The sequence below is a fragment of the Tachysurus vachellii genome, chromosome 21 (genome assembly GCF_030014155.1).
Source record: "Tachysurus vachellii isolate PV-2020 chromosome 21, HZAU_Pvac_v1, whole genome shotgun sequence".
NCBI classification, from domain to species: Eukaryota; Metazoa; Chordata; class Actinopteri; order Siluriformes; family Bagridae; genus Tachysurus; species Tachysurus vachellii.
In genome coordinates, this window is record NC_083480.1 from 9,039,869 (window position 1) to 9,065,981 (window position 26,113).

General features: G+C 38.9%; 3 protein-coding genes across 7 annotated transcripts; 1 reads left to right on the forward strand and 2 right to left on the reverse strand.

The window, feature by feature from the left end:
* The first annotated feature begins 1,701 nt into the window (after positions 1 to 1,701).
* Positions 1,702 to 5,809, forward strand: gja4 (gap junction protein alpha 4). The gene is made up of 2 exons (XM_060857130.1): positions 1,702 to 1,800; positions 3,834 to 5,809. The coding sequence occupies exon 2, from the start codon at positions 3,843 to 3,845 to the stop codon at positions 4,887 to 4,889; it is 1,047 nt and encodes a 348-aa protein (XP_060713113.1). The 5' UTR covers positions 1,702 to 1,800; positions 3,834 to 3,842; the 3' UTR covers positions 4,890 to 5,809.
* A 12,611-nt stretch (positions 5,810 to 18,420) lies between these two features.
* On the reverse strand, positions 18,421 to 19,785 carry smim12 (small integral membrane protein 12). 4 transcript variants are annotated; one of them, XM_060897257.1, is made up of 2 exons: positions 19,671 to 19,785; positions 18,421 to 19,270 (listed from the first exon to the last, which is right to left on the reverse strand). In XM_060897257.1, exon 2 carries the CDS (start codon positions 19,237 to 19,239, stop codon positions 18,964 to 18,966), a length of 276 nt encoding a protein of 91 aa, XP_060753240.1. In that variant the 5' UTR covers positions 19,240 to 19,270; positions 19,671 to 19,785; the 3' UTR covers positions 18,421 to 18,963. The 4 variants fall into 4 exon arrangements, with proteins under 4 accessions (XP_060753240.1, XP_060753239.1, XP_060753242.1 ...); XM_060897256.1 differs by having other exon boundaries at positions 18,421 to 19,254; positions 19,671 to 19,741; XM_060897259.1 differs by having other exon boundaries at positions 19,656 to 19,725.
* Positions 19,786 to 21,110: 1,325 nt separating this feature from the next.
* Positions 21,111 to 26,045, reverse strand: pef1 (penta-EF-hand domain containing 1). 2 transcript variants are annotated; one of them, XM_060897562.1, is made up of 5 exons: positions 25,916 to 26,045; positions 25,164 to 25,440; positions 23,742 to 23,882; positions 23,425 to 23,568; positions 21,111 to 21,860 (listed from the first exon to the last, which is right to left on the reverse strand). In XM_060897562.1, exons 1-5 carry the CDS (start codon positions 25,931 to 25,933, stop codon positions 21,631 to 21,633), a joined length of 810 nt encoding a protein of 269 aa, XP_060753545.1. In that variant the 5' UTR covers positions 25,934 to 26,045; the 3' UTR covers positions 21,111 to 21,630. The 2 variants fall into 2 exon arrangements, with proteins under 2 accessions (XP_060753545.1, XP_060753544.1); XM_060897561.1 differs by having other exon boundaries at positions 23,742 to 23,897.
* Between the last annotated feature and the right edge of the window lie 68 nt (positions 26,046 to 26,113).

The following is a 26,113-nucleotide window of genomic DNA, read 5'->3' on the forward strand; positions in this document are numbered from 1 at the left end:
CACAAAAATCATGACACCAGAGCCTACTTTGTCAGCTTCATAATTGAAAAAGAAAAAAAAGCCAACACCCTCAGGGGCCTGTGTCCAATCACAGTTAAAGGTCAGTTCTGAATTTAGTGCGCAGTCATGGCCTGTCCCTCCCAGATGTAGCCTTGTGGACTACAGAACAACCTCTCAATATTAACTTCCTCTATTCTTTTAATATTTAGTTCTGTATCAGAGATAGGGCATTTACAGCTTACACTCAAATATGGTTTTGATTTATGAACATGGACTTGCTGTTACATCACATCATTATTTAGAAATTGCCTTTTTCACAGAAGCACAACCTCTAGTTCCCTGCAATCAAAATGGTTTCATAATGATACGCCAGAGAGGGAAGCATTTGTCAGAATGATTCATTGCCAATTGAACAGACTTTAGAAAATGCTTGCTTTCTTCAGTTGCCTCAAATAGGCCCTTTATTCTTCCAAGCAATTAAAATATTGACACTTTGTATGACCCATCACTGTTAGGCATGGCTATATAGGCAAACCATGACCATAAATCAGCTCTCTACATGAAATCACAAAAAACACACTGTTCAAAATATGAACGGAGTACAATGCATATTCTGACAAATGTTCTGAGAATATAATACAACCAACAGTCGTGTTGGTTTGACCAACAGTAAAATCAACATTACACATAACATTACACTTAATAATAAACAATCACGACTTTTATTTTAATAATTCAAACAACAATTGCATTAAAGCAGGTGATGCATAATATAATATTCATGCATACATGTCTTTGTGTTTACAATTAAACTTCTGGCTATACAGCTTTGATTTCATTTAGGAAAATGCCTTTAGGGAAGACCAATCACATTTAGTGTGTAAGCACTCTTCTGACTGCATACCATTTACTCTCGTATACCCCCTTGATGAGCAAGCGAAAATTTATATAAATTTTAAATGTAATTCACGCGTTAAATCTACCTTTCACTGTTTCAGTGTGCTCATTTTGACATCTTCACGAACCGCAAGAGGCCCTGTTAAATAAGCTGAAGTGACACCTTGTGGTGGTACAGGGAAATGCAGCTCAATCGATCATATTTTATTGTTAGTATACGCTATTCTTGTTTATTACCACATCCAAGCATTTGAGTTCAGATGTACAGAAGTTCTCACAAAACATAATGAAAAGACAGAAATTAATTTGATGCAAGTTTAGCATGAAAACACTATCATTATTACATCTAACTGGTCAAATAATGCATTTGTCAAATACTGCATGTTTTAAAATGTTAATAATGAAGATAATAATTTTCTAATAAATTGTAAAAAAAAAAAAAAAAAAAAAAATCACCTATAAAGTATAGGATGCAAATGAACTCAACTGTCATTTTGGTCACTAAAGGCCAATGAACATTTATGGTCAGCTTTTTGCAGCACTCTGTCAAAACAAAAACATGAGTAATTAAGTTGAATGTCGAACACTTCTTCAGGATCATAAAGAGAATATTTAAGAGTCTGAAGACGTCTTATAATAAACATGTAGCTTTATGACCTAAGGGTTGAATATCTATGTGATGACATTTAGCCAGTTTAAAGGCAGAAGCGAAACCGGGCTATTTTTGAACACATCCATCCCTTTTCCTGGACCAGGTTCCTGTGGGAGGGCCTGGGAACGTTCCTCTCCCTCTGCTCTCTTACTGCCAATAACAGGAACACCAAGGCATCATTACAAGCTCGGTTACAGCTAAACAGACAGAGTTGCGGGATTATCAAAAGGCCGGGAAAAACAGAGAGACAGGTAGGGATAATGAGTCACAGATCTGGTCTAGTCACAAAGTGTGTGTCTGTGTGTGTGTGTGAGTGAGAGAAAGAGAGAGATAGAGTGAGAAAACTTTGTAGAGTTTCTGTTCTGTTTACTGTATTTCTGTACAATTCACCCCTGTAAATCACATATTTTACATATGAATGAATATCTTAAGTTGAAATTGATCCATTAATTACTAACTCAATAGACAATAATAATAATAATAACAACAACAACAATTATTATTATTATTATTATTATTATTATTATTATTATTATTATTATTATTATTATTTATGGAGGATGGAGCACTGATACTGAAGTCTGTAATGGCTTTTAGCTTGTGTTAGTATTTACATTAAAAAAAGTCCTTTGGGGCAAAAAATACAGCACAGAAAAGACCATTTTGTTGTAAAGGATGTTTACACAGATGCAAATCATAGCAAATACCAACTGTTTTGTCCCCTGGGCCTAGCAAAAGTGCATGAGAAAATAACTGTGTGTTGTAGTGTTAGAAAGGAGAGTCAAGTCAGTAGAGTTGAGATTTAGAACAAACAACATTTTCTCTATAGCTCATTAACTATTAGACTAAAAAAACAAATCAGGTAAGAGCCACTGATTTAAATATTTGTTTCATTGGTCATACAGTATATGCAAGCTGTAACAACTGGGTTATTAGAAATCCTAAAATGGCAACAATATTAAACCAAATAGGATCATCAGCTTACTGTGGTTTTATAATAGGCCTGTTCTAAAGAATAAAATAAAATAAAATAAAATAAAATAAAATAATAATAATAATAATCAATAAATAAATAAAATTACAATATTCTAAATAATAAAATGTAATTATATTATAAATTACAAAGATAATCCTGAACCTAGGAGTTTGAATCTTAGAATGTGTAAATACATTTTTTTTTAAAACTGTACCTTTAAACCCCATTGTGTTTTTACAAACAAATTATACTTTTATAATTTTATTTATTACAGTACACATGCTGTAATCCAGATGTTGTCCTTACAATCTCGATAATGTGAACCAAGCATTTGTGAAAGTTGTACACAATAACTTGTATGACAGACACTCCACAAAAGTATAAATATATAAAAACGTTTAACAAAGACAAATATATTACGTATGTGGTGAAGTTTTTTGTTAGGATGTTTTTGAGTTTCAGCTGTCAGTGTAACACCAAAGCTTTCCAGCACAGGAGGACAGTGAAGGCTACACTTTCTGGTTTCTTAGAAAAGTGACTAACTGGATTTTAATGAGTGAATGAGTGAGGAGAGATTTTGCTGAGGGAACAACTGTTTATCATTGTTGTAATGTGAGAGATAACAGGGACATTCTACAACATTAAAGATAACTCTAAACTGTTAAAGTGTGCAATCTAGCATTCATTAATAAATGAAACCTTGAAATTGTTGCCAAATTGGTGTGGTATAAATAGACTAGTACTGTATACTCCAGACTGTGCTGTTAGAGAAAAATCTCTTTCACTTCAGAACACGGTGTATAACACAAACCCGGTATGGATTAACCCACTATCTATTGTGTGTTATTCCTTCCTAAATGAATGTCTGAAGGATAAAGGATTCAAATGAAATTTGCATTAGAACTCACATGGAATTTGTGTCTAGAGTCATGTCATTTTAATATACTTACAGTATACATGAATGTGTGCAAGAGTGATGTTTGAATATTCATTCTATTTGACGCTATTGCAGCCTGAACTCATCGGGAAATTAGACCACGATCTGAAGTCCTAATAAATAATGCAAATGATTAGGTTTGCACTATTGACAATTATTAATAAAATAATAATTCCTGAAATTCATGTACAGAATTAAATTCATATAAACCTTGAGAAACACGTTTCAAAGAAACATTATTCTCTGTGTACCTTGGGACTCTGAACGTAACCCAGTGCTAATCCTACAGTACATGCTATCACTACAATGTTGTAAATAAGTCTTTGAACATTTCTTTTTATGTAAACTGCATATTCTTTGTGTGTCTGCAGGTGCAGAGGATGTCCAGAGGTGACTGGGGTTTTCTAGAAAACCTGTTAGAGGAAAGTCAGGAGTACTCAACTGGTGTTGGACGTGTGTGGCTCACTGTTCTTTTTCTCTTCCGTATCCTCGTCTTGTGTACTGCAGCTGAGTCTGCATGGGATGACGAACAGGCCGATTTTGTTTGCAACACCAAACAGCCCGGCTGTGAGGCTGTGTGCTACGACAAGGCTTTTCCTGTCTCTCATTTCCGTTACTTTATTCTGCAGGTCATCTTTGTCTCTACACCCACCATTTTATATTTTGGTTACGTGGCACTAAAGAAAAACAAGGTGCTAGAAGAGGAGAAAGAGAAGCAGCATGGGAGACAGAAGGACCAAAAAGGCAAAGAATTCAAGCTAGATGTGATACAGGAAGAGAATGAAGATGGGAAACCTCCACTAAAGGAAAAGAAGCTTCCTTTGCTCAGGGGGAAGCTACTGGGTGCATACACTGTCAGCATCATCCTCAAAGTCCTAATTGAGGTTGGCTTTATTGTTGGGTTGTGGTTCCTCTATGGATTTGTAATTCAACCCAAGTATGAATGTCAGAGAAGTCCCTGCCCCCACACGGTGGACTGTTTTGTCTCTCGGCCCACTGAGAAGACCATTTTCACTATATATATTCAGGCCATCGCATCGGTCTCTGTGTTGCTCAATGTTGTAGAGCTTTTCCACCTTCTTCAACTGTCCATTACACATTACATGGAGAAGAAGTACCAATGTCAGCAGATAGGAGTGCCACGAGTAATAGAGAAAACTCCAACAAAACTGAGGTCAACCAAAGATCGGGATCGAACTTACCAGGAAAAAGGCCATCTCTGTCTTCCAGCAGAAAACAGCAGCTATGCTGAGTCTGTCATGGACTGGACTGAGAGTATTCCGCGCCCATCAGAGAATATGCTTCCAACATACTTAATCTGTATCAGTGGCACCACAAATAGAGGTCACTACAAAGAGGATGTTCGCACCAAACCCAATAAAAGTGCTGCTAAAGAGAAACACTCCAATGATCAACATTATGTATGAGCTCAGACGATCAGTATATGTTCGTGTGTTTTGGAAAATCAGAGGGTGGGATGAAATTCCACTTTCTGTTCCCAAAGCACTTCTGTGAGACAGATGCCATTTCCTCCATTTCCTGTTTGGATAAAGTGGAATGTACTTTCTTGTAGACTGAACATTTAAGGATGGGAAAGAGAGAAAGGGTAACACTGATTGTCAAGCATTAGTTATTAGCATTAGCATCAGTAAATAAGGTACAGTGAAACATCATAATTTAAGGAATAGTCTACTGTAGAGTGTTAAAATTTTTGCTCAACCTAATGCCTGCTAATGAGCCAAAGTGTATGTTGTATATGTTAATGTGTTTGATTATACATGTTCATACTGTATACATGTGTCTTCTATATGTAGCTACATATATAAATAACATATTAATGAACAGTGTAGTAAAGATGCAGGATTTAGGTTTTAACATTAGTGGGCACTGAATAGCCACAACACAGTTTCTTTAATTATAGTATTTAACATTTAAGATGCATAAGGTAGCTACATTCTAGGCCTAATCACTAAGACGTTTTTGTTTCCTTTTTCACTCTGTTTCTATAAATCCACAGCTGATACCTGCAAATAATGTTGGATAACAGCATTGCATGTTTGCTTACAAGTGAATTGATTTTCGAATTAGTACTAGCTAGCTAGCAGGCGCCAAAGAATCAGATGCAGTTGCAGGTAAAATTCAGTTAAATAATAAACTCAGGCAAACCGTCAAAATCAGCACATAGTATCAAAAACATTAGGCAGGCTATGGTCAGGTGATTAGCAAAGCAAAGCAAAATCAGCAATGTAAGAATGGTTTAAGGGTCAAATTGTGAAATCAGAAAGGCTTCAAAGGCTTGGTAATGTTTTACAACAAAATTAAATTAATTAAATGATTCTGAAAGAAAGTCCTTTTGAACAGTTTGTGTGTGTGTGTGTGTGTGTGTGTGTGTGTGTGTGTGTGTGTGTGTGTATATGTGTGTGTTTGATTGAACACCAGCGCCTGGGCGACTGAGAGCAGAGGAATGTTTGAGGAGTGTATTCCTGGGTAAACATGTTTGTAGGACCAATTTTTTTTGCTGAGAATTGGAGTAGTAAACCTTCATTCCTGAAAACCTACTTAAACTCTTACTGTATCTGTGTATATTTAAATGTATTTAATGTTTATACTTTTCATAAGCACAGTATTGTAAGTAATAACAAAATTCCAACATGTAGTCAATAGAGATAATGTTACCTAACCTAGCTAGTAGCTAGAAAACTGAGATAATGTTGTTTCGGCAAAGCCATTTTCAATTTATTTTGTAGCAGAGTCAAAACAGAATCAATCAGAATAGCCATTTGTAGCTAGAATGAACTGTCCATGCTAATTATTGTTACCGGAGTGAACCAACAGTGAGAATTGTCTGTACAAAAAAAAGAAATTCTTAGTGTGATGGATGGTCACGCATATTTCACACACATATACATGCACAATTTGTACACATATACATATACACACATATACATGCACAACTTAACACTATGTGCCAAATGTCTAATAGGAAGCTAGCTGACTTTAGCAGCTAGCATGCTTTACTTCAACTGCCTTTTGTCTCTGCTTTTTTTTTTTTTTGTATTTTTATATTTTTCTAGAAAAAGGAGGATTTAAATTAGCACATCAAATCAATGTAACTATCTATGGAATTAAACAGGCTTTAAAAAGTCTAATCAAGTCTCTCAGGCAGTCACAGGCATATTAGAGTCACCCACACTGTTAACAAAGAAGTGTATTTCTACTTGTATTAGACAAAAACATTCAAGTCAAATATATGAATATTAATTATATTTTACATCTATTCTATTTGCTTTTAATAAAAATTGTTTGTTTTCCTTGTTTATGTGCTGGCTATATATTTCTAAGGTAGCGTAACAGTAACAGAGTAATAATGTGAAACACTGTGGTGTGATTCTGCACTATTTCTGGTCTTTATTTAATTATATTTTCAAATGTGTGATCCTAGGGGGCACGGTGGCTTAGTGGTTAGCACGTTCGCCTCACACCTCCAGGGTCGGGGTTCGATTCCCGCCTCCACCTTGTGGTGTTTGTGGTGTGGCAGTTTGCATGTTCTCCCCGTGCCTCGGGGGTTTCCTCCGGGTACTCCGGTTTCCTCCCCCAGTCCAAAGACATGCATGGTAGGTTGATTGGCATCTCTGGAAAATTGTCCGTAGTGTGTGAGTGCGTGAGTGAATGAGAGTGTGTGTGTGCCCTGCGATGGGTTGGCACGCCGTCCAGGGTGTATCCTGCCTTGATGCCCAATGACGCCTGAGATAGGCACAGGCTCCCCGTGACCCGAGGTAGTTCGGATAAGTGGTAGAAGATGAATGAATGAATGAATTTGTGATCCTGACCACTGCGTTGTACAAATGGCTAGATTTGTAGATGGATATTTTATAATGCAACATGATACATGCTGTTCAAAGGACCTTCCTTCTGATGTCACCGCTTCCTTCTGATGTCACCGCTTCCTTCTGATGTCACCTCTTCCTTCTGATATCACCGCTTCCTTCTGATGTCACCGCTTCCTTCTGATATCACCGCTTCCTTCTGATGTCAACACTTCCTTTTGATGTCACAGCTTCCTTCTGATGTCACAGCTTCCTTCTGATGTCACTGCTTCCTTTTGATGTCACCGCTTCCTATTGATGTCACCGCTTCCTTCTGATGTCACCGCTTCCTTCTGATGTCACCGCTTCCTTCTGATGTCATGGCTTCCTTTTGATGTCACTGCTTCCTTTTGATGTAACCGCTTCCTTATGATATTACCCGTTCCTTATGATATCACCTCTTGCTGAATAGTTCATTCAGAATCATTAAACGCTTTGTTGAACAGAATGGGATCATGCACAGAGCACTGCATAAATACATTTATTTCTCTTTCTTTTTCACAAGCATAGACAAGAAGCAGCTTTAAAAACGCCCTGTGTGAATATTATCTTACGTGGTTGTGCTATGGCATCTGAAAGCTAGAAGGTCCAAATATCCTTGTGTGCGCCTCATTACATCTCCAGCATTCCACATGAAAAGAATAAGGGGTGAAGAAATCAAAGAAGGCATTGAAGGCCAAAGGGAGCAAAAACATTTCAGACCTTCTCTAAGCCAGACTTTCTAATTTACAAGACACTAGTGTACATGTATATGTATTATTTATATGTGAACGGTTTAGCTTGCTCGACAAGAACAAGCCAGTTTGAGTGAAACAGCATTATTGGAGATCAATATGCTAAAATCAAGAGTTGTCAGTCTTAATCTCATAAATGCATAGGCATGGCAGTGCCTGGTAGGGGTTAGAGCTTAAGTGATATGTAGATTTTTAATCAGCTGTGATGGATTAGAAAACTGGGATTATGGCTTAAACATAGGTCGCTTCTGCAGAACTGTTTTCAGTTCCTTTTGTAACAGGGGCTTTTTACACCTGGTCACGTTTTCTTGATCGGATAGCTATTCGATCGTAAAAAGACCAGGTCTAAATGCCCTCTGAAACATTTTCGTTCAAACCACTTCAGGAGGTGGTCTGAGATGCATTTCAGATGAAACTGGACAGGTGTAAATGAATGTGGTTGTTCAAGCCACATACGTCAGCGCTATACTCCTCCCAAATGGAAGTACGTCACTCACAGGTGATCTTTCACCCAGGCATCTCGTTGGGTCTTAAAATGCGCTGCTGCCGCCAGCGAAAATGCAGCAAACTGTAAATGCTGTTTTTTGTAGCATAACTGTCGTAACAAGTTTTTTGTCTTCTTTTTGATTGCATTCTGAAAACCGCATACACCAAAACGTATTCCATTTCAATTACCCCGGAAATGAGGTAAAATATATTTGCATTTTGGGCAGGAGTAGAAAGATCGGATTGATATCTGATTCGCCAAGATGCAGTTATGTGGCCTAATGTAAATGGAACAGTTTTAACAAATCAGATACAGTAGCTATCGAGAAAACACATGAAGTGACCAGGTGTAAAAAGGCCCACAGTCAAAGCTCTATCATCCACTACTGTTTCTTAGCTAGAACTTCAGTATGTTGCACTAAATTGATTAAATTAACTTAAAAAAGCTTGTAGAATTCTTACATTCTGTGCAGACTTCCACACAGTGTTACTCAGTTTTATGTGCTTTCGTTTATTCGTCTTCAGTAAAAAAACAGGGATCACGATCTCATCCCAGGATCCCATTAGTCACAAGAATATGTTCTAGAATATGGGAGAGCAGTATTTTATAGTTTACACTGCACACACTCATTCACACCATGGCAATTTAAAGGAGTCACAATCCACCTATGCTTAAAGGAGTTGAGAGGAAATGGAGAACCCAGAGGAATCATGCCCTTAGAGAACAAAACTCCACAAGAACTCAAGCTCAGGATCAAACCATGGAGCTGTGAGGAACCAATGCTACCCGACACACCACCATGCCGTTTCTGATAGACATCACGACAACGTTTTTGATATTTTTTGGTGGAAATAAACACTGCATAATTATTTAAAATTATGTAAAAAAAAAACAAAAAAACAGATTTACATCCCTGCTGCTACAGAAGAACTTTCCTTGAAGATAAATGGTAGGACTTCTATTTGTCCTGTTTCTGTGTAAACTGTATGAAATCCCACATTACTTAGTATTTCTACATTCCTACTGAGTTACAGTAGGAAGTTATCTCTCCAACGACTTCATACTGCAGATTGCACAAATGTAAATCTGCATTAATCCCCAGAAGGAAACTGTGTTTGTTCAGCCACCTCTCTATAAAACTGTAGGCAATTCACCAGCTGCCAATTTAATAAGTCCTTTTAATGCATGAGATCGTTTTAATGGGATCTGAAGCAGTAAAACGCAAACAGCCAAGCACCATATGTTCTCACCTAAAACAATGATTTAAGTCAAGTCTCGTTATGGGATATTATAGGAAAAGTACAGAGAGTGCACACAAACGTGTAGTCTTAAATTTACCCTGGTAAAGTTGGAGGTACATTTTGTGGTAAATCTCGAGAATATTGGGTGTGATGTGGGAAAATATCATGGATGGGATGGCAGTCCATTTGAGGACCACACACACACACAAACACAGACACACACACACCACTAGGCACAATTTAGATAATCGGTTGAACCAGCTGCAGCTTTTTTGGGCTGGGATAAAACTAATAAATCCAGAGGAAACCTACATGGAAACAGAGGACATGGCTTCAACCATGGACCTTGGAGCTCTGAGGTAACATCACTGTGCCACCACCCAAGATGTGTTTTGATGGCAGAAAGAATGTTTTTTTTCTTTTTTTTTTTTTTTTTTAGGGGAGTAGCCTACATTGCTGCTTTAACCTTTGTGAAATTAATGAGCTACGTGCTGTGATACTGCCAAGCATAACACAGACTTTGTGCACACCGCTAGCCCAGTGCACACTGCAGCAGTTGTCCTGGAGCAGAGTTCATCTTGTCATCTCTGGCCAAAACATTGTCTCTTAAGATCAGGTCTGCAAACAGCGGGTAAATGGTGACCCTTTAGCTCCCTTTGCTGCCAAACAAAGGGTCTTGAGCTGCCTGATGTGATTCTCTCTCTCTCTCTCTTTCTGTCTCTAGTTTTATATCTCTCTCTTTCTGTCTCTAGTCATATAAGTCTAATGTCTTTCCCTATCTTTACACAAAACTATTATCTTTCTGGGGGGCACGGTGGCTTAGTGGTTAGCAAGTTCGCCTCACACCTCCAGGGTTGGGGGTTCGAATCCCGCCTCCACCTTGTGTGTGTGGAGCTTGCATGTTCTCCCCGTGCCTCGGGGGTTTCCTCCGGGTACTCCGGTTTCCTCCCCCAGTCCAAAGACATGCATGGTAGGTTGATTGGCATCTCTGGAAAATTGTCCGTAGTGTATGAGAGTGTGTATGAGAGTGTGTGTGTGTGCCCTGCGATGGGTTGGCACTCCATCCAGGGTGTATCCTGCTTTGATGCCTGATGACGCCTGAGATAGGCACAGGCTCCCCGTGACCCGACATAGTTCGGATAAGCGGTAGAAAATGAATGAGTGAGTGAGTGAGGGTATTATCTTTCTTTAAACAAAGATGATGTAAACCTCTCACCATGTCTTATCTAAATGATAAAGCAAACAAAAATATCTAAAACCTAACATATCATTGTAATACATTTCTTCGTCTTATTTAGTTTGTTCTAAGGAACCCAAACCCATTTGCATTTGGCTGTGTAGTGGGTGAATTAAATCAGATTTAAAAATCGTCGTTTTGAGGTCATCCTATACCCAGAAACCACAATGATTCTTGGCTCTTTCGTCACTTGCATACTCATATCAGTATGAGTGAGTCACCCTTGTGTCATGTTGTTTCCTCTGTCCTGACTTTGTTGTACTGATTACTGATTCATTTCCTCCTGTACACTTACAGACAGCTAATAGACACAAGCAATGACTTAACCTACCATACAAAGTGAAACCTTCAAACCCGTGTTGAGTTTCGGTCTTAATCAGGTGGCTCTCACTGGTGCTTTCCCTGAGGATTTGTGCACCAGTAACTCATGTGGTGGTCTCGTAGCCACAGAGAATTGCAGATCTTTCCACAGCTACCAGTAGAGGGAATATACTTGCCAACAGTAAGCACTCAGGAGTAAGGAGTTTTAAATGTTCTAAAAATGTGCTATAAACAACCCATATTTCTTTGACTGTTACTTTTTTTGGGGGGGGAATGGAGCCTTATACAGTATAGGACCAGTTTTTATATCACTCCACTGACTGGAGTTAGAACATTTAGAATGGACTGCAAATTGTATGAATTGTTTTTAAATCTCTTAATGGAACTGAATCAACAAAAAAAATCTAAATGCCTGACAGACTGTGTCCCAAATAACCTGTTATAGGATCATATAGTGCTAGTATTCTCCAGAGTCCACACATAAACATCCTGTACATTCTTCAGTTTCTGTCGATCACTGAAACATATTTTACTTTAGCATTTAAACTAGATTTTATATTTATGCCTTTATATTTATTACATTTATTACTAAACATTACTTTTGTGCTATAACTGGGTTTTTACTCTATTTTTTATACCTTGCTATAAAGATATTTTATATTGTTATCAAATCATTTCTGCATTACGTGCCTATTTTCCAATTGACTATACCATGTTTATATCATTTTAAATCAAATGCTCTGAAATGGGGGACACGGTGGCTTAGTGGTTAGCACGTTTGCCTCCCACCTCCAGAGTTGGGGGTTCGATTCCCGCCTCCACCTTGTGTGTGTGGAGTTTGCATGTTCTCCCTGTGCCTCGGGGGTTTCCTCTGGGTACTCCGGTTTCCTCCCCCGGTCCAAAGACATGCATGGTAGGTTGATTGGCATCTCTGGAAAATTGTCCGTAGTGTGTGATTGCAAGAGTGAATGAGAGTGTGTGTGCCCTGCGATGGGTTGGCACTCCGTCCAGGGTGTATCCTGCCTTGATGCCCAATGACGCCTGAGATAGGCACAGGCTCCCCGTGACCCGAGGTAGTTTGAATAAGCGGTAGAAAATGAGTGAACGAATGAATGAATGAATGCTCTGAAATGACTTTTTATTTGTTTTACACGGTTGGTCAGATCAACTCTATCTTCATTATAAAATTTTCTCTATTGAAAAATTTTATCCAGCTAGTTTAATACTGCATATTGTATTCTTTTCCACATTAGAGTAAAAATACTGAAAAATGCTAAAACCCGGGATGATTTGGGACCACCAAGGAGCGGGGGCAGAACACTGAAACTTCCTGCCAGCTCAAGTGATGAAAGGACTTCTTTTCCACAGCTGTAGCCATAACAGAACAAAAACACAATACCATCAATGAGCAGAAGCAGAAGCCTAAAAAAAATAGGGACCTTTTACCTGAAAAAAAAAAAAATGTTAGCAAGGCCAATCAGACATTTTCACATCACATCAGCTTTGCTTACTTAGACAATATCAACCAACTAAAATAAACTTCCTGAATCAGAAACATAGTAAAAAGATTGTTTTCTCCCATAGCACCTAAACTAAGTAATCAAATGTACAGGATTCTAGTGCATTTGCCGGAGATTAACATAACTATTTGGTCCTTAATTTAGACAGCAAAAAGGAAATGAGTTTGTGTCTGCTTCCTGATTCCACCGTGGCTCTCTCTAGGGATTGGTACAGAGGATTGTTCAGTCTGACAATGGCGCAGCAGTGGGCATTGTTACATTGTTTATAATGAAGCCCCACCAACACTATACAGATGTCACAGCCACCTCATCAAAAGGTTTGAATGGATGAGGCTGTAGGAAAGAGGATAAATAACATTGTATATGAAATCCATTAAAATGCAAATGACACTTTTTTCCAGCAAATGTTTTATTTCTTTTTTTCTTCAATAATTGTAGTAGTCTGATGCTACCCCTGATATCGTTCAATGTTTTATGAAACGTTTAATATCATAGTTTTGCCACTTTAATTGTTACACCTGTATACCTGTTCATTCATGCAACTATCCAGTCAGCCAGTTAGGTGGTAGCAGGTGGATACAATTCAAGAGCTTCACTGAACCTTCACATCAAACTTCAGTAATGGAGAAAAAATGAGCTCAGTGACTCTGACAGTCAATAAAACTGGACAGTGGTGACCCAAGTGGCTAAGGCTCTGGCTTATTGATCAGGATCAGCCCGAGGAGTTCAAGCACTGGCACCACTGAGCTGTAACTTTCGGGCTCTTGAGCGAGGCCCTTAACTCATGCTGCTTAAGTGACACTGTATCATAGCTGCCCCTGCCCTCAACTTCCAAAGGATTCCACTCTGCTGTAATATATACATACAATGCTCGGCATAAATGCTCGGCACACCCTTTGAAAATTAAGATTTTTATCAAATTCTCAGTGAATATGAGAGCAATTTGCTGCATTTTTACAAAAACAGTTTTATTAACATAAGTGTGGTCACCTAACATCTTTAGAAGAAGAAAAATAATTCTCCTAGACATTGAATGAACAAGTTGACGACATACAGCTACATCTATCATTTTCTATTCTATTGGGTTGAGGTCTGGTGACATGTTTGGTCACTGACTCACTTTTTACCCTGTTCCTCCTCAGAAATGAACCACTGATCTTAGATGTATGTTTTGGGTCATTATCATGTTGAAAGAGTGCCCAGTGACCTAGGACATGGAATAATGTTTGCATCTTCTCTTTCAGTATTTCTCAGTATTTCTGTGAATTCATGACGCCATCTATGAAATGCAACGGCCCGACACCTGCAGCACTCATGCAACCCCACACGAGAACACTGCCACCCCCATGCTTTACTGTTGGTACCATGCATTTTACATTGTACTAATTACCTTGTGACACCATACGGTTTAGAACCCATCAGAGCCAAAGACAATTACCTTTGTGTCATCACTCCAAAATATAGTCACAGTAGTCTTCCCCTTCTAATTCTAGATGGCCTGTTTTGTGCATGGGCTTCAGCAGTGGCTTCCTTTGTGGCCCACAGCCATGCATGCCACTCCTCTGCAGTGTATGTTCTATGGTGTCACAGGAAACACTCACCCCAGTTTGACTTTCTAATGCTTTAGCCAACTCTGCTGAACTTGCACAGCGATTTTCTTCAACTTTTTTTAATCATGAAATGCGCTTGACGAGGTGTTAACCTGCAGGGACGGCCTGGAAGTCTCAGGGAGCTTCCTACAAGTCCGTCCTTTTTAAATTTGTGGATTACTTTTTCAACAGGATTCAAGCTTATTAGTAATGCTTTAATAATTATAGCCTTTACTTTTTTTTTTGAGACAGTTCTTCTCCATGTGCTGCCATTTTGTCAGCATTATATGGGAGTGGATTTTCTCTTAAATACCACTGTATTGTCAATTATTCTGTTGCCTCCTGTATGTTGATGGATTAGACTCATTTGATGGTGAATTCCTCACTCACTCATTTTCTACCGCTTATCCGAACTACCTCGGGTCACGGGGAGCCTGTGCTCAGGCATCATCGGGCATCAAGGCAGAATACACCCTGGACGGAGTGCCAACCCATCGCAGGGCACACACACACTCTCATTCACTCACGCACTCACACACTACGGACAATTTTCCAGAGATGCCAATCAACCTACCATGCATGTCTTTGGACCGGGGGAGGAAACCGGAGTACCCGGAGGAAACCCCCAAGGCACAGGGAGAACATGCAAACTCCACACACACAAGGCAGAGGTGGGAATCGAGCCCCCAACCCTAGAGGTGTGAGGGGAACGTGCTAACCACTAAGCCATGGTGAATTCCTGTTAATTACAAATAAATTTAATGCTTTCTCCTAAAACATTTATTGGGGTGTACTCATTATCTTAAACTATTTTGTTAGAACAGTTCCAATTTTGACTTTGGTATCCCCTAATCTCATTTAAAACAAATTAACCAGATTTGCAGATTTGCACAAATAGCTCATTGCATGGAATAATAATTCCAATTCCATTGCATGGAATAATAATCCCACAGAAATTATTCATTTTAAAGCAAGATGGAGCATTTTCTGAGACATCTGTCGGGGTGTACTCATTTATTCTGAGCACTGCATGTGACAAAAATAAAGGCTTCTTCTTCAGTTTAAGAAAAGAAGCACAGGTGACATTTTTTCAAAATTGTCCAAATTCACGACACACTAATATCTGTTAGAAGCTATTATTTTTAGTCTACAATCAAAAGAATATCCTGAACCTTAAAGTACGAATCAATGTAAACATCATCTGTTGAATAAATTGAAAATTATTCCATTATATGCACATGTTCAGACATATTGGACGTCTACATAATCTAGATCGACAACATTACAGGGTCAAAGGGACAGTGATGGAACCCCAGGGATTTAAGAATTCATGAGAAGTGGAAGTCATTCCTCCCTGCAGCTAGTTCAGAGCAGAAAGTTGTGGGAACTGAACCATGTGACCCATGGGAAAGGGAAGGATTTAAAGTGCTGCTCAATTGTTTTTTGTTTTTTTTTTCTGTGTGGCTGATGAGAATCTTGGAATTAAATAATAGTGCCGGCATTGTGCAGTGGGTCTGTACACATCCTGGTTAAAGCGGCCAGAGAAGGCTGGTGGCGGCGCTCCCTCTTCCCATTTCTCAAGAAACAATGGAGCCGTGTGCCTGTTGAGAAGATACCGAGAATTACCTGTACTTTCCCCCCCACACATACACACCGTACACACGCACACACACACACACAATCTCCTGCTACTATACACTCCTCTGAAATAACTCATTTCAGCAGTTACATGCTCAAAAATGTGCATGTTTCATAGGAACGAAGACTGTTTTATTTTCTTTTTTAAACAAAAGCATGTCTTTTAAATTGATGTTTATTATGAATGTTTTTAATTGTGAGGTTAAAAACAAGCACAGAAGTGTTTTTTCTATCATTAATAATTATCTAATTATAAAAAAGAAAAAATATATAAACATGCTCAAAGTTCAACGACTGTTTTGTACTGCGACCTCTAAACGGGCCTCCATGGAGGGTGTGGACATCACTGAACACTGAACACTTTAAAAAAAAAAAAAAAGATTCGGCTCTATTTTGAGCTTTTGGCATTACTTTTTTTTTTTTGGCTTCTCAATGAACTCTCTAATAAAAGACTGTTGGCACTATAAAATATAAATAAATCATGGTACCTTTGATGTGTTTACTTGTTTTTCTTTTCATCCCAACATTGATTTTCAGATTTTTTTTTTAACTACAATCCTGTTTGCGATAATATTTATGTCAGCTGTAACAACCAGAAACGACTGCTGTTATGTAATGCTGCTGGATTGGGGCTCCAACACTGTTTAAAGGATCAGTAATTAGTTTGCTGTAAACGCAACATGTTCGGGATTGTTTCCAGAAAGAAAAGGTTGCCTGTTTTTGTGGCTGATTTCATTGTTATGGAGCACTGAATAAATACTTGGACAATGATGCATCATTGCCAATACTTATACTGACTTCTTTGTAACAGTGAAACATTCACTGGTAAATAGGTAAAGCTTCCCATTATTGTGTGTACACAAGGCTAGTGAGACTCACATGGCCATTACGTATTTCCCTCGTAACCTGTGTCCTGCACTATAACCATGAGCAGTGCCATATATCTTAGAAACACTATGAACTGTGGATACATTTTTAAGTGGATGTTTATTTACTTCTGTAATATTCAGGAGCAATGTCTGAAGTGTGACTAGTACATGTTTATACTAACATGACCAAAACAAACAAACTGAACTTCAAAGATGCTTGAATAATGTTAGGAAAAATGTGCGCCGCACATGGCAGCCACGGTGCTTAGCTCTCCGGTTGTCGTTCTGCTAAACATTGTAGTTGGCGGAGCAGCGACGCAGATCAAACACTTAAAGACGCGCAGATGGGGGAAGCGAGCCGGGGAGGATTTAAAATGACGCTGCCTAGCATCCACCTGGCAAACCTCAGCTCTCTTCCCAACAAAACGGACAAACTCCTTCTGCACTCCTGAAAAAATAAGGACTTTTCACACTCTGACGCACTGTGTTTTATGGAAACCTGGCTTAACTAGGCCACGCAGGACAGAGTGCTATAACTGCCATCAACTTGCAGCTGTTCAGAGCGGGTCGTCACGCAGAACCAGAAAATTCAGCTCCTGAAGTTTGCGGACGAGTCTGCCTAGAGACAGAAGATTAAAGAGCTCGCTATCTGGCACATACACAGCAACTTGGGAGTCAAAACAGTGGAGATGATTGTGGACTTCAGGAGAAACCCCCTGCACTCTCCCCACTCACCATCATGGACATCAATGTATCTGCAATGAAGGTAATTCAAGTTCCCTGGCTCAACCCTCTCCCAGGACCTGAAGTGGGACCCTCACATTGACACGACTGTTAAAAAAAAGCCCAACAAAGGATGGACTTCCTTAGCCAGTTGAGGAAGTTTAACATGCCACTGGAGCTGCTGAAACAGTTCTACTCAGCTATCATCAAGTCTGTTCTGTGCACAATCAATAACTGTCTTGGCTCAGAAACAAAATCAGACATCAGAAGAATACAGAGAACGGTTCGGACTGCTGAAAGGATTATTGGTGTTCCTCTGCCCTCTGTAATCTCATCTTGTTGTCTGTGTACTGGGAGCATATGACACAAACAAATTCCTTGTATGCGTAAACATACTTGGCAATAAAGCTCTTTCTGGTGCTGATTCTGATTATTAGCATGTGATCTTCAATTTCTACTGAGGTTTAGCTTGCAATTTTTTTTTTAGTTCTTTCGTCAATGTTTGTCTATGCTTAATGGTTTATAACATTACTCACAGTGTCGGAGAAACCAGCAGAATAGCACCAGAACCACTAAACACATTAATAATGTCTAAGGGGACACACGTGTTTCCTTTGGTCCAATATGTAAACATTAGAATAACTTTGACAGTTTAAGAACATTAGATTAATCTTTCACACACAACTTCAAGAATGAGCTGATGGATTATATACTTGCATGAAAAGAAGTGATGAATGTGGCAAAGTGGTGTTTTATTGTTTGCTTATGTTTTAGTTCTGCATCACTTCCACACCTTCATCCAGTCATACATAAAACTAGAAGTCTTTCTTTCCTGCTCAGCCTTATGATAATCACTGAAAAGAGATGTATATAGAAGCTTCTGAAGGTTTTTCTCCAATGTGCTATAAACAACCATGTGTCCATGTGCCTGGGGGTGTTAAAGGTGCATTAAGCCACAAATGAACAAAAGCCAAACACATTCTTGAGTCTTTTCCATGGAGCAAACAAGACAATCACTCCATGCACAGGTTCTCAGTCCTTGTCCTGGAGTGTTTTTCCTGCTCTAACACACCCACTTTAATTCAGGAAGGGTTGTTATGTAGTTGATTACTGGATCAGTGGAAAAACTCATGTGCAAGACCAGAAAAAAAAAATCTGCAAATGTAATGGATTGTATTATTATTATTAACAACAACGTTGTACACAATGAAATGTCCTTACATACGGCATATTAGCTAGAACGATCATCTCTTTGGGAAAGCTGACAGGACTCTAGCTAGCTTTTCTCAGGACGGTTCTTTTCCAGTACTGCCCTGGGGGCAAACTCTAATCTGTCCTTCAGACTGACAACTTCCGTGCTGTCTCGGCCCACCAACTCCTCGAGTTTCCGGTCCTCACGAAGCTCTGAGATGCCTCTGTCTTCTCCTGTGGCTTTTGGAGGTCCCCTGATGTACCACTCCAGGTGATACCCCACTGCTCCTACTACGAAGGCCACAGGGAAGGTCACATAGGGTGCGTAAGTGCGCATTGCTGCCCACACCACCGGCCACATGGTGGCACAAACAACCTGAATTCAAAATGGTCTGAATAAATAAACAAACAAAAAGAGAAGGTTATTCAATTCAGTTACACAAACTTACTCATGGGTTCATTTCATGTTAATTATCCTTAACGACTTGCTAACATATAAAGCAAAGCTTTACATTATACTGCTCCTCATTATACTGAGGTTTAATACACTTTATACAGAAACTTACTTGGTTTAAAAGGTCCAAAGGTTGGAGTCAGTAAAATAATGCTAACTACAATTAGCTTCTGCTCTTTAACGTTCTTTAACGTTCTTTAACGTTTAAAACAGCACGACTGCGCAAATATACCTCATCTAACTGATTTCATTGTGTTCAGTTAAGGCACAAGCACAAGTAACACGATAACTAAGGGTTTATTTATAAAAAAAAACAAACACACCATGAAGTATTTTACCTTCTGGTGGCACTTCACAGCAATTCTTCCATTCATTCAGGTAGTGACGTCGAAAGCCCACTTCCTGTTTCTACGTACCGCCTCCTCCTCTTTGTGGACGTTCTGTGACGTTTCGTATTGTTATTGGTTTAAAATACCGTCAGTTTCACCGCGTTGCTATGACGCCAGTACACGGTGTACGGGCGCCACCTAGCGTTCGTATTCAACAACAACCTTTCAAGATTTAACCTTTTTATTGCCTTTGTTCGGTTATTATGTTGACTTTGTAGAAGCCAACATTCTGTTTTCCTATTTCAGCTTAGACAAAAATGTATAAAATTTAATGTGGCCTAGGGCTTTCGAGCCACATGCACCAAATTCGGATATGTTGTATACGCTGGTCTGAAGTTTGTCGCTATTACTTTTCTAAGCGATCCGAGTACCGGTACTTCTGGTACCGGGTCTCAAAGTGGCCTTTTTTCCCATAGACTCCCATTATAAACTTTGGAGGTTTATAACTCTGCAAGCTTTCGAACTATCTACACCAAACTCGGCCAGCTCCTTTAGGGTGATACTCTGAACAAACTTTTATATTGGTGTACTGACTGGCCTTTCGGTTGTGCTGCAGCCCCGCCCCAAAATATGCAAAATCAAAAAACTTTTTACAACATGGACATGTGACATATCAAAACACTCAGAACAATGAGGGGAACTTCCTCACGTGTATTCTGATGTCACGTGACATCACGTGAAAATAAAAAATTTTGCACAACATGGGCATGTGACAGATCAAAACACTCAGCCCAATGAGGGGAACTTCCTCAGGAGAATTCGGATGATGTCACATGCTCGTCTCCACTTGCCTCCAAATGTTTTGGCACCCTATCTTTCTGTCCACTTGCGTCCAAAAGTAACACTGACCCTTATGTCCACTCGCCTCCAAAAAGCACCGGCCTTTGCGAATACTTGCCTCGTCAAATCCAACATCAAAGTTTGTCGTGACGAACTTTACAAATCTACTTTTAATTATTAGTGTAAAAATAAAATCTAATCTCCTTAATTAGCATTAATGCTTTAATAACTTACTTTCTATTCCAGGACATTTTATTTCAGGTGACACAGCAAAAGCTTGTTTTCAATGTTTGGGTTAAACCTATTCAATTAAAGTGACCAGTCAAAAGGGGCTATAAAGACCTCAGTGTAAAAAAAATTACTTTTCATTTATCAGATAACTTTATAATCACAATAAAAATGATTTTCCTTTCATCTATAAAAAATACAAAATAATTTAAAAAAAAAAAACAGCACATAAAACAGCATTTGCTTTAATCTGGGAGAAAAAAAAACAGGTTTAATCTACATAACGTCTGGTACAATGCTCAAAAAGATATTTTTTTAAAAAGATAGACTTTTTCATCTGATTTCTTAAAATTGTACATTTTCAGATTAATTTGAAAAGGATTCTACTACTAAAACGCATTTATTTCAGTTGGTTAAATGCAAACATCTGGATTTGAAACTATTTCAGTACATCATTCTTACACTGCACCATATCAATTTGGTTGAATGATATAATTTAATATACATCAGTAATATAGCAACAAAATAGTTTTAGCTGAATGGACTTCCGATATAAAATGATACAGTTAATAAAATAATTTCAGATTTCAGGGATCAGATTTAATAATGCAACTTCACTCCCTGAGTGATCTAGTTTTTAGGCATTACACACACAGTTATGGCACTGATAACTAAACACTACTTGTTAAGTTGTTCATTCAACTTGCACATTAAAACAAACAAATAACAAGTAAAGCAAGCAGTAAGAGCATGTGTACAGGGCATTTAGGGCAAGGGGAGGTACTTTGCAATGAAAGGCACAGTTAGGAGGGAACGGAGTGCCCCATGGACTTTGGCATGGAAAAGCAGTCATCCTTTACCAGTGAAAGGATCAAACTGGCATCTGATGGAATGTAAATCTTCACATGAGCTTCGTGATGGTGCAGGAGAGAAAGTCCTCATAGCTCATACGTACATTGCCGGTCATTCCGCTGTCCTTCTCACGGAAGGCCTGGGTCATGCTTTGCAGTTGAGTGCACACCTGGATAAAGGAATCGAGCTGAAGGGCATTACTCATGCCACGCACGCAGTAACGGCTCACCAGGTTTTGAATGAACTGCGGACTCAGGTTATAACCCAGCTGAGAGAGTGCTGAGGGAAGAAATGAGATTCATAGGATGATCATCATATAAAAATGAATAATAAATGAAGTTGAAAATACAGAGCACTGTAAGGTTCATAAAGACTCAGTTCTGCAAATGTCAAATGATCATTATTGCACAGAAGGAACATTTTGACAGAGAAAAAGAGATTATCTTTACTGCCATTTTATCATTATTATGCAGCCTTAATGTATATTGTTTGTTCAGAGTTATAGCAGTTCTACACATTAGAAATTCATACTGAAAGCCGGCACTATGCAAAAGAGCACTACGAGACACCAGATGTTTCTGTGAGCAAAGAAAGAAAGAAAGAAAGAAAGAAAGCATAAATAGTGCACTACAAAACCAATCACAAGCAGTAGGCATAAAGAAAGATGGCTTTAAACTATGGATCCTATAAAAGGTGGTAAAATGAAAAAGCCAAATTTATTAATGCTATACAGATGATCTCATATTGTCTTCTCTTTAACAAACAGCACTCAGAAGACATGTTAGAAGCTTTACTATGACTTTATAAGAGACTTAATACACTTTTTTATGACAGGAAGATCACAATCTTAAAAGTATTAAAGTAAAATAAAGTAGCTGATTAATCGGAAACAACCTGTCAGGATCACAAAATGAAGAGAAAGACGAGAGAGATAAGTGGCATCCATTATGCATTTTTACTATTACAGCCTGGAAGGTAATGCGGTCTGGCTTTATCAAAGTGATTATTTTAGAAAGGTAGGCTACGTTAGTGGTAGGAAATTAGCAAACAGATAATAATGCATTCATATAATAATAATTCCAGCTATATACTTACTTGAGTCAGAAAACGTGATAATTTTCATAAAGCCTAAAAGCATCCTTCGGCTAGCTCCGAAATTCATTCATGAGTTCGGGATGCTAAATTTTGCACAGTGTTCTCACCTGTGTCTTATTATTGTGAGTTTAATTAGTTGTGTCTGTGTGTACTTTCATAGTCTGCAGAGAGAGAAAGATGAATGTGCACACACATGAAAAAAGAGAGAATTTGAACTTGATGGAATGAAAGCTGCAAGTGTCTTTTTGTTGAAGGATTTAAATTGAGGGTTTTTAAAGTGTGCCTAAAACACAGACCAAATAAACGCGGGCTCCGGAGCTCAGTAGACATTCTGCCTGTCTCTTGAGTCTTCCTCTACACTCTCACACACCAAGGTTCTACACTGCTTCTGCAGATTCCCAGTGCTCCATTCTGAAGCTTACAGTTACTGGTCTGAGCTTCATATACATAATACACCTTAGAGCCAAATGTATGTGGACACCTATTCTTCAAAATCTCATTCAAGAGTTTACCCCCGTTTCTGTTAGATTTCCCTCCACTTTTCTGGGAAGACTTTGAAAGGAGACACCTTTGTTGTATTTTTGAGTGACAGCAGCATACTCCGAAAAGTTACTACACAAAATGTGTAAAGTTTGGCAGATCTAAGGACTGCATTTATATGTTTTAGTAAGAACGTTTTACTGAGTTTGGAGAACGTGTACTGTCGGATATTTCATCCCAGCAAATACAAGAACATGAATAGAATAACCTTGATGCAACTCGCTGCTGTTGATGGAACCTGAGCGGTCACGGTCAAACTGCTGGAATATCACCCTCCACTGCTGCAAAAACAACCAGAGAGCCGAGAATCCGTATACATCAATGCGTCCAGTTTTGGTCTTGTCGAACATGTCTGTAAAACATACAGACTCTTAATGGTGTTTCAATATCTGGAATCTATGTTGTCACTTAACTTGCTCATTCGTCCACATTCACCATTAATGTGCTTAATAAATGTCATTCATTCAACAACAGAAATGCCTGATCAGTAGAAATCAAGACTGAAGCGGTGTTAAAGGTACTGACTGATCATCATCATGCAGGTTTCATCACTGAATGCGGAGTTGTTGGAGTTGAGCAGGGCCTGTTTTAGCTCCTTCAGGTTGATGTAGCCGCTGCGATCGTTGTCAACAGTCTGAAACCACTGATATGCCTCGGGGTTAACCCCTGGTGGGATGTTACCTAGGAAATAAAAACTATTTGAAACATTGTCACATAGCACTGAAAATCAATAGGCTCTCTAGTGGTATATTAAAGTCTCAGACATAACTGAAGCAGCTCCATAGCTGAAGAAACATTACAGAATAAAGACAAATAACAACTCTACAACAGGTTTGCCTTTTGGTGAAGTAGAAGGTAATTGTGTCGATGACAAACGCAGATACTGGGAGGAAATTAATAGCCTCTATCAATGTCCTGATGTAATAGATAAGTCTGGGATGAAACCTAATTTTCCCATAGCCCATTGGGAATAATTACTCCACTGGAGACATAAAGTGATTTTGGCCCTGTGGGGAACATTATTATGCACTTCACAACTAAATAAAATCACTATGATGCACACACACAATCACTTGACTTTATTACATCCAGTGTTGTAACTCCCACATGTACAACCTGTACTTCATCTTTATAAACTGCACAGTCTGTGTATTTTGACTGCAGTCAGTCAGGAGTGAGAGATATAAGACACAGCTTCAGTAAGCAAAATAAACCAACTTGCTGACAGAACCTCATGTTCTAGTGTTTTATTCACAGTCCTGAAGCAACACACACCTACCTGGTGAAGAGGCTGCAGCAGTTTTTGTATGAATTTGCACTTTTACCAATTGTCAGCATCAGCCAAATCAAAGCAGATCCACTGCAAATCTGCGCTGTTTCTGTTTATTGTCCTTTGCGTATTGTGAAAGTGGCGTGACTTACGGCTAAGTTTGGTGACCCATACTCAGAATTTGTTCTCTGCATTTAACCCAGCCAAAGTGCAGACACACAGCAGTGAACACACACACACCGGGAACAAACACCCAGAGTAGTGGCCAGCCATTTATGCTGCGGCGCCCGGGGAGCAGTTGGGGGGTTCGGTGCCTTGCTCAAGGGCACCTCGTTCGTGGCCGGCTCGAGACTCGAACCCACAACCTTAGGGTTAGGAGTCAAACTCTCTAACCATTATCTTTTGTGTATTGCCTTGCACTGTTTGCACCAGGTGGCACAGTTGCACTTTGTGTATCTAGGACTAACTTACTAAGTCCTTAGCTCTGTCTTTGCTTTATATAGCACCATGATCCTGGAGAAACATTGTCTCATTTCACTTTGTAGGGCTATATATGGTTGAAATGACAATAAAAGCTTCTTAACTTGACTTGACAAATCCCTAATCACCGGAGAACTCTTCATAACACCATGAGTGTGATTATACAATAAAAAACTGAGCATATATAGTTTTCTCACCTCCAGGAATCTGCTGGCCATATGGTCCACCTTGTGGCTGCCCATATCCTCCGTAAGGGGCTCCTGGGGCTTGTTGTCCTCCATAAGGAGCTCCAGGAGCCCCGGCACCTCCACCGTAACCACCGTAAGGTCCTCCGTATTGTCCTCCAGGAACCCCACCATACTGAGAACCACCGTATGGACCTCTTACAGGCCCACCTGGGGGTGCACCACCTCCATACGGGTTACCTGGAGGAGGATTCTGTCTGGGAATGTTACTCCCTGCTCCTGAGTAGCCCTGGGTGAATAAAAGGGAAATAAAATCTCATTCACTCTCTTATGCAGCATTGCTTTCAATGTATACTATAGAGGAGCTGAATTTATGCAACATTCCCTGATTGTCACTGATTAAGTCGTTATTTATGAACCATTTAATAAAATATTAAAACATACTAATTATATATATATATATATATATATATATATATATATATATATATATATATATATATATATATTAGCTGTAAATAACTCGTGTACACACAGGACCACTTTATATGGTTTGTGATGCTAAGTATCTGATGCTACATTAGCATGAACATTAGCATAAACACAGAAAGCTGTGAATACACTAAACATTAGCTTTAGTCTATTTCCGGGATTGTTTTAAACACATATATAACTCTCTCTGAGACAACAAGCAGTACTAACATTTACACGGACGAGAGAAGAATCCTAATAATAAACAGTTTAAAACCCGGAAGCTACATTACCTGTGTGTAAAAACTCATTTCGCTCTGTGAAAGAACTTAGAGTTGAGTGCGAACGTTTGATTTCTTAGTCCCGCCTCCGAAAGCTGATTGGTCTATTTTAGTGTTTGTCATTAAACGTAACTTATTTGTAATATTTTCATTGGTTAAAAGCAGAGAAAAAGGTCTAAAAGCCCGGAACTATGACTCATACAGTAGACA